A 14,319-nucleotide genomic window follows, 5' to 3' on the forward strand; every position below is an offset into this window, starting at 1 on the left:
GGAAGGTCATATATGGTCTATAGTGCACCTCCCTCTCACACTTTGTAGTGATTGAGGTTGAGATGGAGCACGGAAAGGAATATCTATAGCAATACACAAATACAAAATATTCCCAAAAAAAAAAAAAAACCTTCATGTTCTCTTGCTCTTCGTGATCTGACAAACTAAACTTTCTCTCCATCTTCCATTCCCAACTGCCGGAGAACGCAGAACCAAAGTCCGCACTTCCCGTGCCGACGTTGCATGCTATTGCATACCAGGCATTCCCAGCCATCATCAGCTCACCGCCTGCCATGTGCTCACCTGACCCCCTCCTTGGGTTTACCTGGTCGCTCAGTCTAAGCTAGGTCTAGCCAGGCTAGCTTTACTTACTGCCTAGGTAAGTTACCTCAGGTCTGCACGTAGTTACTGCTGTTCCTCAGGCATCCATCTACGTACCACTCAACAACAGGCTAATTATCATCTACATACCTATCTCCTTCGTTCAAAAGTATAAGCTATGTGTCTAGACTATGCCATGCCACGCCATGCCATGCCACGCCGAGCTCCAGACCTGAGTAGACTTATCTGTTTGAGTATCTCTCGGTCTGGTAGACGCATTCCCCACTGCCCGGATCGGAGAGTTTTGTCGTCCGAGTGCGAGTGCGAAGATAGAATAATAGATAGAGCAATTAGATAAGACTGTGAGATTGAACTGTAAGACTGGTGCGTGCTGTAGGTTTCTTAGTATGGGGTATATTGTAGCATGGTTTGTAGCTGGATTAGGTATGTGTGTGTGTAGGTGCGTGCGTGTGTGAGACCGGGGATGCCGGCCGGCCGAGACCCGGACTCGGGAAGCGAATGGACGAACGAACGAATGTACCGAATGAATAAATGAATGTGAACGAACGAACTACTGCTCACAGGTCGGCCACAGGTCCCCAAGTCTACGTTGCGAAAAAAGTTTGGGACTGAATTACTTTTAGGGGATATAGAAGGTAAAAGAGAGTTTGCAAAATCGGTCGGGACTTGCCATTAGTATTTTTTCGTTTTTCGAAAAGGTAAAATTGGTTTTTTTTGCTTTGTGCTTTTTTCTTTTGGCTTCCTGTACCTAATTGATATGCTACCTAATGAACAAGCCAACCAACCAACGCGCAGCTATTGGATCTGGCAGACGAACAAAGCTGGACCGAGGAAGTGGATCTAGGCCTAGGTAAGTATGGGTCGTGTACGCAGTACCGTACCGTAGGAGATATTTCCGACATGCCATCCCAAGCAAGCAAGCGAGCGAGCGAGCAAGCATGCAAGCAACACGGAATTGATAGCTTCTTTTTCTCGGCCTGTCTCTCTCTCTCTCTCTCTCCCACTATCGGAAATCTTCCGCTGCCTGTACGTATGTGTGTACGTATGTGTGTGTGGGTATGTATCGTGAAGGCCGAGGAGAATCTAGACACATACAATCACAATCTACGCGGAGAAGCCGCTGTGCACATATATTAATGAAATAGGAGACTTTGCAGGATAGGCAAATTGGTTAAAAAGACTTCCTTGCGAGATCGGAATATATCTGCGAAGGTTGATTGATTGATTGACTGATGGGATCTGGATCTGGATCTGGATCTGGACTTGGACTTGCGTCCTGGGTTTTGGGAGACTCGGGATATTCTGCGGAGTGTTTTTTGCTTGGGTACCTGCTGAGCTGAGCTGAGCTGAGCTGGGCGCTGTTGCCTGCTAGAATACTGGAATACTGGGGAGACCGGGGGGGACATGGGGGACTGGTGCTGAGGCTGGATATTGAATTGGGCATGGGTCAGTCAGTGGGGACAGACAACACAGGGCCCGCCAGGGGGAAGAAAGAATCCCAGAAAGGGCATCATCATTGTGATCCCAAGGAGACGGACGGGATCTGAGAGTGCCGTGCCTGGGCCATGGCTGGGGGTCATCGTAGGGCCTGCATGATACCTGCTGCATAGGGGAGATGAGAGATGCAAGATGGATCCTGATGGGGTAGATGAGAAGATGAGGCTGCAATGCTTGATCTCTGAGCGCTGCATGCATGGGCATGGGTGTGTCCATGGGTATGGGTATGGGGGCATGAAGCGATCCTTATGGATGGCACGCGAACGTGAACGGGCAATGGGGCATCAGGAACATGCGTCGAGTCTGTGCGTATAAATTACGTGTGGGAGATGAGAATCCGAAAGCCTGTGCTCAGCGCCTAGGTTATTAATTTTATCTGATTGATACGTATGGAGTAGATATTCTGACCCAAAGCAGGCATCGCTGCCCTGTCCCGCCAGCTGAATCCCCGTTATCTGTCATACAGAAACGAGCTTCCATACTATAGCCGCTACGGTTGTTGTGGTTGTTGGTGTGTTTCGAGCATGGATGGCTACATCCATCGTTTTATTTGTTGGTGTTTCGCAATGCGTGTCCGCGTGCCTCGCGTAACTTGTAACTACCTACTGTAGTAACTACCCGTGCCGCCTTGAATGCAGTAGAATGTGATGCCGTAGACTGCATATGGAATGCAAAACTGCCAGCGCCGCTTAGCTGGCATGTAGGGTAGTCGTCGAGAGTGGTCCCAGCACATCTAACTCGGTGCTAGGATGACGACTGTGCCTCTCTCTGTTCTCAGCGTAGTAGTACCTGTTTACTACTGTATGTACAGTCAGAGCGCAGTCTTGGGACCAATTCCGTTGTAAAAAGCCAGTTTGCAACAAGACCCTTGGCAGTCACGGCTATCGCGCGAGCAACCTCCCAGCCCGGGCAACCCTCAAAGCCGAAGAGGATCGAGTCAGCAACGTGGCAGTACCTATCCATGGACTGTACACAGTCAGATCAGCGCATGGCAGTGTCTCTCGTTCCTGGCCCTGACTGACGCGCCGCCAGGATTCAGGACTCCAGAGGCACACTCAGCCTTGCAAGGGAGCTATTTACATATGCGACAAGAGCGCACCAATTTTAGGCCGCGTTCGTGTTTCGGCCCCAAACCCATATTACATACGCGAAACCGAGGACTGACTGTGGCCTGTACGCGTAATTATGGAGAGATCTAAAGAGGTGCTGTTCTACTGCTCCATATTGGTCCGGCTGTAGTTACGCGTATCTGAGCCACCGAGATGGCACTACGTAAATGTAGACAGATGCCATATGTCGGTCATCGACTTCAGAATCGGACCCTGCTATGATGAAACCAAAACCTGGCAGCAAAAAAAAATATTGTTGATAGTGATAATGATGATGTCAGTAGCGAGGCCCCCCCGGTCGCGATGAGGCGGGTTGCTAGCCGAGTGCTTGATAATCGACGCGGAAGCATCAAAAACATACCACGACAGCATGACGTGCTTGATGAGCATGTTTATTGTCCATCGATTGGTAATTGAGCCTGGAATCGCGTCTGGATCAACGTCTTGAGGCCTGCGGACCGTCAAGGGCAGACAACTGGTGATTCCCAATCCGTCTGTCTACTCACTAGCATCCTCGAGCATCGAGACTCGAGGTGCAGACAAAGAGATTACTCCTCGTTCTTCTTGGTCCTCTACGCGCTCCGGCTAACTATCGAATGTGAGAACCACGATAGTCCGTATGCAAGGGTAGGTAAAATTCTTCAAAACCCTGGTAAAGGAGACAAAGGGACAAAGGCATTCGTCTGGCCCGGTGCCGATTCCGCTCCGCTCACGAATGTCCCCTCAAAAACGGAATCGGGATCAAGTCAAAAGGGGGGGGTCCCTCTTAGTCGGAGATGGTTCACGAAAAACCTTGATCTCGATCGTGGATGCAAGGCATGTTTATTGCTTGTACCAGCATAGGACCGACAAAATGGTCCAAAACGGGCCGACATAAAACTCGTACGATGGTATATCCACGACCGTCGTACAAACAGGTAACAGGTTCAGGCACTGGTAACAAAGAATGAATATCTTGGCTTTGCGCCACCGACTTTTCGGTGCGTCTATGCTGGAACCGCGGATAAACCACTCCAAGCCTTGGCTTCTTTAACTTTATAGAGCTGCAGAGCAGAGGCTCGACACGAGCCCAATATGCCAGTGCTTTTTCTACGGCCTTTCTAGTGCTTCGAGAAGCAGATCTGCAGTCATTCCATGAGGTCTGGTCTTCGGTCTTCATTGCCTCAAAACATCCATTAGGTTTTGTCATTTCGACATGCAGCGAGCAAGAGCACTAGGAGGTGTTTGTTTGCGCCGCCGTCGGGACCCTCTCAACGTCGTTGCCAGCGCACCAAGTTTCATTTCCCTTACCATCCAGTCACCTTGCCAACTCCTCCAAGTCTCGCGTTATTCGCTTGGCTCGTATGATCATCCCTGGTCTGTTTATCGTTGCACATGTCAATGCCAATACCGGGGACGGGCACCGCCAAACCCGCTCCTGACTGATCGCCATGTGCCACATCATCTGCGAGGCGAGACCCTCTTGGCAAATGAGCCTCAGGCGTGCGTAGAACCGAATCCGAACATCGCGCCCGCGTCAGATTCCGGTCGTCTCGCATCTTCCTCGGGTCCGCATCGGTTGATTGAGACCGAGACTGTGGAGAGAGATCCATGGCGATCATGCCTGGGGTGATGCATGCACCTCCCCCTCACTACGTCGTAGATGGATGGTTGGCGTCTGTTGTTTGTCAGCTGTCTTCCCCGCATAGAGATGCTGCTTTTGGGTGGCTCTCACTGCTACATAGTACATCCTTCCCCCTCTGAGGGGGGTTTCTGATAAGGGTCGCGTCGCTCACCGCTCGTCTGCTGGCCTCCTCACACCGGTCGCTGTCTGCATATGTGGTGCTCGTCTACTTCTACTGCGTTGTCAGCTGCCCTCAATATGTCGTGGGGGTGCTTGCCAGTCTACACATGTGCATATGCTTGGTTCACCTGACCGGTCGACTAGATGGCATTCTCCCTTCTTGATACTGCCCGCTGGGCGATACATGTTGTTCAGACACGTCTATCTGATTACAGCCCTCGGAGGTCTTATGCATCGTGTGGGTAATCAAGACCGAATTACAGTATCCGCCTCCAGTCGATCGTATGGTTTGATGCCCGTTTCTCGAAAGTTGTCCATGAACGCGGAATATTGTTAGGCAAATGGATACGTGGACATAAGAGCTTGGGAGAGATGCCTATACAACTGCTATAACATATACACGTACGCATGTGCTTGCGAGAGCATTAGCATTATGGTTTGTCTAGACAAGGCAGGTCTCAATATCGAGGGTCGCAAGGATGACAGCACGCTATCTCTCAGCGTCAGGTACAGCATTCTATCGAGGCTCTCGAAACACGCCTACTCTTAACGGAAGATACATCTAGTCCCAGATTCATGATGATTCATATTGCTTGAAAGAGGCTGTACCAGGAACCTCCAAATCAGGACGAGATCTACAGACATCTAACGGGCTGGTCCTACGCCTAACCCTCTACAGCTTTAGTAAGCGGAACGATCGTTAGTGTTGAGATAGTCACCCAATTGTACCACGCCGGCGAATTCACAACTGTTGCAATCTGCAAAAATATCTAGCAATGCCTTTGCACCTGACGTCATGTCATATATAAGCCATGCCGGCTGAAATGCCAATCCATCGCGATACAAGCTCACAATGCTTATGACTTTCTACCAAGTCTCAGTGAGATCAGATTGACTCCTGTCCCCAGACTCGCAAACGTTGGGACTGTGGCTGCGAGTACCAAACGGCAGATGCATGAGAGATCACTTCGTTTGAGGCTTGCCGCCCATCCCGAACAAGGGATCCACCTCGAATCAGGGACCCTGAGATTGTTTCCTACTATTATTGTTGTCGTGCAGCCTGCAAAGAGACTTCATCTCTTCCAGGTCGACACAATATGACGACCGCACTACCACACTTTGACTGGTAGATAGATCATTGTCTCAACATGGGAGCTGACGTGCTGACTTCATGACAGGTCTCAGCGTAAGGGGAAGCAGCAGAAGTATGCAGTCGTTCCCTGCATCTCGGACCCTACGTCAGGGGTGAAGATGGAGAATGACGACGGCTCGGGACCTATCGTGTTTGGCCAAAGACATGAAGCAAGCTCAATGGAACTGTTCTTCGACCTGTTCTTTGTCGCAAACCTCGCCTTGTTCACGCAGTACCACATCATAATCGAGCACTCCGGTTTTCTTGGGTACATAGGTCGGAAATTCCAGCCATCCAGCACGCTAACATAAGTTAACGTTGTGTAGAGTTCTTCTCCATCCTGTGGGGTACTTGGTTTTCCGTGACTCTTTTCGACGTGCGGTTCGCTTCGGACAGCCTCTACGAACGCGCTTGCAAATTGATACAATGCGCCGTCTTTGTCGTCCTATCTCTCGTAGGGTCGCATTTTGAACCAGGGACCGTCCAGACGTATGGCCAGAGCGAAACTCCATCGAATGACACATTCCGCATACTGAGCTATGCGTTGGCCACGAGTCGAGCGCTTCTAGCTATCCAGTACATCGTTGTAGCTGTCTTTTGTGCCCGGAGGGGATACAGAAAGGTGCTGGTTCCAGTTGGTCTCAACGCATTATTTTACTGTATCTCCGCAGTGGCTTTTGGCTTGATGACACTGGCTTTTCGTAGAATCCCGTTCCTCTCCAACGTTTACATTGTCTGGTATGTCATTCTCGCACTGGAGATTGCTGGTGTTCTGTCTGTGTCGACTGTCTGGCGTGATCTTGGGTTCAAGTTGACCCATCTGGTCGAGCGCATGAGCTTGTTGACACTCATCATAATCGGTGAAGGTATACTGGGTGTTGGCAAGACCATTTCCATCATCCTGAGAACGCATGAAAATGCGGAGTACTATGGATTGATATTCGTGATCCTGCTAGTGCGTACCACTACGAATCATAACTTCAATCCCAGAACTAATCGCCCTACAGATAATCATTTTCCTATGGATGATATACTTTGACAATACTCCTCACGGCCATTTCGGCACCATACGCCAACAAATATGGGCGTTTCTTCATTTCCCATTGCACCTGTCCATCTTAGGGATCGTTGAAGGTGCACAGCAACTCGTGCGTGGACGGTACTGGATACACGAGGTCATAGACATCGCCACAATGGTGCACGAATACTGTTTATCCGGCCTTGACGGCACAGAGCTAAGCAATGCTCTCGCCAGTTCTATCACAAGTTACAAGTTTGAAGACAAATCTATCGCCGGGTCAGACCTTCCCGACCTCATGAGAACGTTGGTAACCATATCAAACACGCCTGGCCTCTGCAACAGCACCTCAATCCGAGACTTGCCGACCTCCTGGACCTTTGATGAATTATATGCTGCAATCAATGGAACAGCACTATTCGATCTGGTAGCAAACTTCGGATCGGCACTCTATGGCTCCACAATCGTGGACAACAACTGGCCTACGCAGCGGACACTGGACTCGGTCAACAGAGACGAATGGTCTGTGCCATACAGCTACTTCTGGGGATCTCTGGCCATATTCGCGTTTGTCTCGCATATCCTCATCTCCCTACGACGCAAGACCCGTGCCGACATCTTCCTGTTTGTGCAAACCCTGTCGCGCATCCTGGTGTTGGCTGTGGCCATAGCATTGGGTGTTGTCGGGTCGTTCAACGACACCTTCTACTACAACTTTACGGACTCACCGTCTGTAGTCACCATCGCAATGGGCTGTCTAGCTTTCGTCTTCATATCCGACTACATCGGAAGAGTCGCGAGTAACTGGCAGGTAGGCAAGCGGAATGAGCGACTGGACATTGATGACGAAGGCGAGAAGCGCTAGACGAGCTACATGGTACATATCAGCGTATCACTCCAATATATATATATATATATATATATATATATATATATATCAGACACATCCATCTCATCGCCCTCCAACCCCACATCCCTCCCTTCTCCTAACCTGAACCCTACCCAACCCTCAAAACCATAAACACACTAAACCCACCCTCCCCACCCCCAGCATACGGTCCACATTCCACAAACTCAAACTCCTCATACAGCCTCCTCGCACCCGCAAACTCCCCCGACGACCCCGTCTCCGCATACACCTCCGCATAGCCCCTCCTCCGCGGCTCTTCGATGACATACCCGAGCAACGTCGCGCCCACGCCCTGCCGCAGAAACTCCGTGCTCGTCCGCATTGCTTTGATTTCGCATGCGTGTGTGGTACTTGTGTCTTGGGGGGGGGGGATAAGAAAGGTTCGTGTGAGTTTGGTTATAGGGCGTAATTTCTATATGGATGGTAAAGTGGAGGTTGGTGAAGTGGTGGTTTGCGTGTGGTGGTATCTCGGGGGCACGTACTTATCTCCTTGAGCGCAGCTATGCCCACGAGACGCCGCCCGTCGCTGTTGTCCTTGTCCTCCTCCTTCTCCTTGCCATTATTGCCATCGTTATCGTCGTCCTCCCACCAGGCCGTATAGCACGTCACGCTCGCATCGCGCAGGCCATCTACGCCCAACACGCGTGCAGACGCAGTAGAGTCGGCGATTACGCTCGCCATATGGCGCGTGTGTTCTGCAAGGAGGGCTAGCACGCGTGGGTTTGTGAGTGGGTCTTGTTTTATGATGATGGGCATTGTGGGATTTTGTTGATTAGTGGATTTGAAGGGGGGAGGGGTTTGTGGAGGTGTGAGACGGATTATTGTGTGTTGTTTGATGGTGGTGTGGGTTGTGTGGGTTGAGGATCTGATAGTGCTTGCGCCCTGTGTTGTACATGCATGCGGTAGAGTCGGATTTTGGGAGGGTATGCTTGCGTGCGTGCGGGCTGGCTGGCTGGTTGGTGAGATGGGTTCTTGTAGACGCCAAAGTATAGACTCGGCACAGCTTTAGACTATAAGCGGCTATATTAGATGTAGATAATCCGGGTTTAAATCCTGCGTGTAAAGTGGAAAAAGCTCAGCATACGACAGAGTTCACTGTATGCTAACATCTTCGGTATATTGAGAAAAAGCCACTATGCTGGGCAAGTCTATATTAAGTGCATGATGCACAATATGAACAAAATAGGATGACATAATGGGTATATAAATATGTACAACCATCACGATAAAAACAAAAAACACCCAAACCTCCCTCAAACAGCCTCCTTGTCATTAATCGGATTAGCAGCCTTCTGCACCCCATCCTTGACGCCCGCCTCCACCTTCTCCTTGCCCTCGCTTGTCTTCTTCCCCTTCTTCCCCTTGCCTTTAGGCAGACTAAAGCCGCTCATATTCCACTTCTTCACGCGGAACAGGTAGTACGTCAGCACGGCCATGGTAATATTGAACCCGATAAACGCCCACATGATGCCATAGTCGCGCCACCGCTCAGAGTAGTAGATGTTGCTGCCGGCCAGATACTGGTCGCCGTTGCTCAACGGGCAGTATTGGCAGTTGGTCATGGCCTCGGGGTTGCGCAGATAGCCGGGCGCCACGGCGAGGTAGTCGCGCATGTAGTCGCCACAGCTCGTGTTTGCGGGAGGGTCAAACTGTGAGGTCTCGGCGGCCGAGCACTCGATTGCGCGCTCGTGTAGTTGGGTGCCGGAGATGCCGCCGACCCAGTAGGTAAAGGGGCTGACGCGGTACATGAAGATCCAGAAGCCGGGCAGAGCGTCGGGGGATTGCAGGACACCGCAGAAGAGCGTGGACATGAGCGTTCCGAGCGTGACGAGGCCGGAGGCGGTTTGGGCGTCTGGGAGCGCGGCGATGGTCATGTGTGCAAAGGACGAGGCGTAGATGAAGAGCTGGATGACGAAGAGAAGCACGAGACCCTGGCGCGCAGATGACTGGATGCCGATGACGGCGTAGTAGTATGATGCCCAAGTGACGATGGCGACAATGACTTGCCAGGGGATTTCAATGAAGATGTTGGCAATAACGAACGCTTTCCAAGAGTATGCTTTGCTCGGCCGTTCACGGACCTCGTACAAGGCGCGCTGTGTGATAAACAGCGGCTGTATTTGCTGCACAAGCGTAGAGAAGATTGTGGTGAGCATGAAGACGGAAAAGATGACATTTTGCATGCCCGCCTGAGTGGCATCAGCGCCGTAGAATGTAAAGCCGATGAAGAGGCCTGCAGCGATTCCGAGCGCGAATTTGGCGCCGATGTACGAAGGCATGCGCCAGTATTGTTGCGTGACGCGCCATGTTACTTCAATCAATTGAGTGGTAAAGGGCATTGCGAATTCGGAGTGCGAGTCTGCACCGTCATCCTCGACAGCTTCATGTTGTTTTTCTGAGTGGATGCGGTCGATTTCAGTGCCTACAGCTTGGCAGTTTTCACTTTGTTTCCATACGTCAAACCAATCCTCGCCTTGGTCGTTGGTACCGTTGTTGACAATCTCGAGCATGTATTCTGCGGGATTCTCTTCATCATCGCACTTACGGCCCCCATTCGACTCAAAGTAGTCTAGGAGTGTGCGAGAATTCTCTCCAATCTCGCCAAAGTAGACGGTTTTTCCGCCCTTGGCCAAGAATAGAAGCCGATCGAACTCCTGGAAGAGGATGGCGGAAGGTTGATGGACGGTACAGAGGACTGCCTGGCCTGCATCCGCAAGTTTGCGAAGGAATGAGCAGATTGCCCACGAGGATTGAGAGTCCAGTCCACTGGTAGGCTCGTCGAGAAACAATAGAAGTTTTGGCTTGGCCGACAATTCCACTCCGATTGTCAGGAGTTTGCGTTGCTCAACGTTCAATCCTTGTCCAGGTACACCCACAACAGCATCAGCAAAGTCGCGCATGTTGAGCATATCGATGACCTCTTCGACAAAGTCGTATTTCTCTTGTTTCGAAACGGTCTTGGGTTGACGTAGCATGGCACTGAATCGAAGAGACTCTCGAACGGTGGCAGTCTCAAGATGTAGATCTATGACGTGTCAGTGGAGTTTACTATGACTCAATAGTTCACCTACCTTGCTGTTGAACATAACCTGTCTTGCGCTGGAAGCTGGCGTCCAGGGGCTTGCCATTGACTAGCATGTCACCAGTAATGACACCCATAGTGGTCCTCTGAGCCAACACATCCAAAAGAGTAGTCTTTCCAGCACCGCTGACACCCATCAAGGCGGTCAGGGTTCCGGGCTTTACCCAACCAGAAACATTGTCGAGAAGGCGGCGACTTCCATCTTTGACCTCAATGTCGTACACAACATCTCTCCAGGTGAAGATATCCTTCTGAGGCTCGATTGCTTTCACTTCGCCTGCATCGCTGTTACCCTTGACTTCACCACCATTAGCCATCTCCTCATCGGGTGAGGCTTGCTTTGCACCCTTTTGGAGAGCTGCAGGGACACGACCACGCTGGAAGACGAGAACTTCGGCAGTGCTAGTCATGGAAGAATTGAATTCGACCGCGACAAAATATATCGCCATGAAAAAGACCAGAAAGGCGATGAGGATACCGAAGTTGCGCCAGACGTGGGAGTAGTAGTACTGGTAGTTTTGTTCGATGAACGAGTCGCCACTTACTGTCGTCTGACCCGCGACAGCACCTACGATAGAGCATATGAACGAGTCTCCAACCATGTACGAAGGAACAAAACTCGAGCATTCAAACTGTCGACCGTGGAATTCGTTGGCGATAAGGATCTCAAAAGCGTAGAATAGTGGATTGATCCATCTAATCCAAGAGAACCAGGGATGCATCTGTGGTACAGCAATCACGAAGCCGGTGTAGATGACAAGAGCGAGAACCAAAACACCGGACAAAGCCATGGCCTGTGAGACGGTCTTGGTAAGCGCGGCCATGGTCCTGAAAATAGCGCTCATTACAAACGTCGAGAGGTATGTAATAAGGAAGTAGAGGAAGAATTGAGCCGGCTCCACACGCAGACCGGCCATGAAGTACAAGACGATATTGAAAATTGTGGAGACGACAAACTTGACGGGTATATCGAGCACTATTCCCGCTGCAGCCTCTGTCGCAGGGTGATAGAAGGCGTACGAAGCATGTTTTTCGACAATCGGACGTTGCGCGTACAGACTATTGATTTCACCAATGGCAGTCAAAGCGTTGAGGAGGGCAGCCATGAACAGAACCGAGCCTTTGGCGAAGAAACCACCCGAGGCGTTGGGAGTACCGAAAAAGACAGAACCGATGATGAGAGCCAGGATCAGATTCATTACAGACTGTGAGACGGTTGCCGATTTATCTCCCATGACACGTTGGTATGCTCGTCGAGTACAGAGTCGGACCTGCATGACCGTATTGATCGTGTAAGGAGACCCTTTGCGGACATGCTTGGCTTGCAAGTATTGCTGCTGCTCTCTCAACTGAGAGGCAGCACCAGAGTTCTCCAATGGATATTCCTTCTCATATGAGTCCATTTCGGATTGGAGCTCTTTGTATTCTGGCGATTCTCGCCAGTATCGTTCAAAATCCTCAGGTGTACGAGGAACCTTGTCTTCCATACCTTCTCTTGGCTTGCGTTCCGAGGCGTTCGTTACGGAGGTAAGGAAGTCTCCAGTTGTCTGTCTCTGTGGTGACAACCAGCCTTGTCTTTCGAAGAAGGCTTTAGCCTTTGAGGCGGGGCCAAAGTATATCTGACGCCCTTCGTAAAGTACTGTAGCCTTGTCGAAAACATCGTAAATGGCTTGACTAGCCTGGTAAATGGCTACGGCACTTGTAGCGCCACTGAAATCGGATGCCATTCGCAAGGCTTGGACAAACTTCAAAGCCGTTGCCGAATCCAAACCTCGAGTGCTGTTGTCCCAGGCTCCCATAGGAGATCCAGCCAGCACCATTTCTGCAATGCTGACTCGTTTTCGTTCACCTCCACTCACACCGCGGATAAAGTCGTCACCAACTTTCGTATTGTAAGTATGGCTGAGACCGAAAACTGCCATCACAACTTTTGCGACATGCTGGCTCATCTCTTCACGAGACATATCTTTGACTCTATGGGATGGAGTGCGTGCACTGGCAGCAAATTCAAGAGTCTGACCGACAGTGAGATGCGGAAAATGTCTATCGACCTGTATAAAGTGTCAGCAGCATTTCACGTCCTCACTTCATATCACATACTTCCTGATTGTATATCGTCTCTCCCCGAAACTCCTTGATCATCTGCTTCTGATCGATACCGTTATAGTGTATTGTGGAAGCCGGATCTAGTTCAAGGCCGTGCAGCTGTCCAGTCATAGTTTTGAGCAGGGTACTGCATCCTGAACCAGGTCTTCCAAGTACAATCAGGAGCTCACCGCTCTTGACTACACCGTCGAAATTCTGTAGAATCTGCTTGTGTTCTTTCTTTCCAAAGCTCAGAAGCTCTCCTAGTCTTAATGGGGCCATCAGGATGCTGCCGACAGTCCCTTGCAACTGAACTGCGGACCCGGTACCCGAGACATTCAAGTTCCTGTACAAGACTCCGGTGCGTTTTGGTGTGACACCTTCGGCTTCGAAATGCTGCATGAACTTGCGTATCCATTTGCCCAAATCGAAGCTTTTGCTGTTGGGATCCAGCACCGGATCGTTGTCTTCAAGTCCAGAAACCGTGTTGGTCCGCGAGAGACCATCCGTGAAGCTGGACTGTCGTCTGGAAAGGGCTGTGACGATCCGTCGGAGTTCGTCTCTATCAGAATCGGTTATCATGGCCTCGCTATTCCGTCTGCTTGTCGCCGCCGGGTCATTTTGGCTGCCCTTGACAATCGACGCGTAGGCGGCATCTGAATCATCACTAGAGTTTATGGATTCAACTTCCTCCTTAGGCTCGACATATTCATTGACAGGAGTCTGTTCTGTGCTAGACGACTGCATCTGGCTATCCAGGGAACCTGGATGCGCCATTGAATCAATCGATTCCACCGAGGGCTTGCCGCTATGATTCAGCTATCAAAGAATTGAAATTGAGTAACGACACTGGATGGAAATGATAGCTACAGGTGTCGATGTTGTGTTGGGCGGTATATGTATGTATGACGAGCAGTGCATCGGACGACGAGGGCAGGAAGATGAATATAAGTGAGTAGTAGCAGTAGCATCAAAAAGCCAACAAGTTCGAAATGAGATCATTCGAGCGCATTGGACCGAGCTGGAAATGGTAACGCGCGACACATAGCAACGGTACCAGACGGCTAAGGACCAGTTAACCACTATTTCCAGCCAGTACGGACGAAGAGAAGCTTAAAGCCCGAGTCTGGGCGTCAACTATCAACACACCGAGCGGAGGGTCGGAGGAGCCGGAGCAACGTCCAGGAGCCAGTTGAGAAGGACATTTTGCGCCTCAACAACACAACAACAGTGGAGAGGTGTAGTGGAAAGTCATGGCAACAACATGGGAGACAGATGTATCCGGGTCCGACCAGATGTGTAAGAGCTGTGGCGTCAGGCTGAGATCGACAATAAGATTCTCGCATGGCCAGGATTGTTTG

At 50.6% G+C, this 14,319-nt stretch overlaps 3 protein-coding genes across 3 annotated transcripts; 1 reads left to right on the top strand and 2 right to left on the bottom strand.

Annotated features, from left to right (window-relative positions):
• Positions 1-5,828: 5,828 nt before the first annotated feature.
• EJ05DRAFT_498000 (uncharacterized protein) lies at positions 5,829-7,746 on the top strand (the record flags this gene model as incomplete). The annotated part of the gene is made up of 4 exons (XM_033746625.1): positions 5,829-5,857; positions 5,910-6,139; positions 6,190-6,818; positions 6,871-7,746. The coding sequence occupies 4 exons, from the start codon at positions 5,829-5,831 to the stop codon at positions 7,744-7,746; spliced, it is 1,764 nt and encodes a 587-aa protein (XP_033603899.1).
• Positions 7,747-7,879: 133 nt separating this feature from the next.
• Positions 7,880-8,547, bottom strand: EJ05DRAFT_508612 (uncharacterized protein; the record flags this gene model as incomplete). The annotated part of the gene is made up of 2 exons (XM_033748019.1): positions 7,880-8,148; positions 8,274-8,547. The coding sequence occupies 2 exons, from the start codon at positions 8,545-8,547 to the stop codon at positions 7,880-7,882; spliced, it is 543 nt and encodes a 180-aa protein (XP_033603900.1).
• A 497-nt stretch (positions 8,548-9,044) lies between these two features.
• EJ05DRAFT_498002 (ATP-binding cassette transporter ABC1) lies at positions 9,045-13,735 on the bottom strand (the record flags this gene model as incomplete). Its single annotated transcript, XM_033746626.1, has 3 exons — positions 9,045-10,816; positions 10,863-12,924; positions 12,974-13,735. 3 exons carry the CDS (start codon positions 13,733-13,735, stop codon positions 9,045-9,047), a joined length of 4,596 nt encoding a protein of 1,531 aa, XP_033603901.1.
• Between the last annotated feature and the right edge of the window lie 584 nt (positions 13,736-14,319).

This window comes from Pseudovirgaria hyperparasitica (genome assembly GCF_010093815.1).
Source record: "Pseudovirgaria hyperparasitica strain CBS 121739 unplaced genomic scaffold EJ05scaffold_3, whole genome shotgun sequence".
NCBI lineage: Eukaryota > Fungi > Ascomycota > Dothideomycetes > Acrospermales > Acrospermaceae > Pseudovirgaria > Pseudovirgaria hyperparasitica.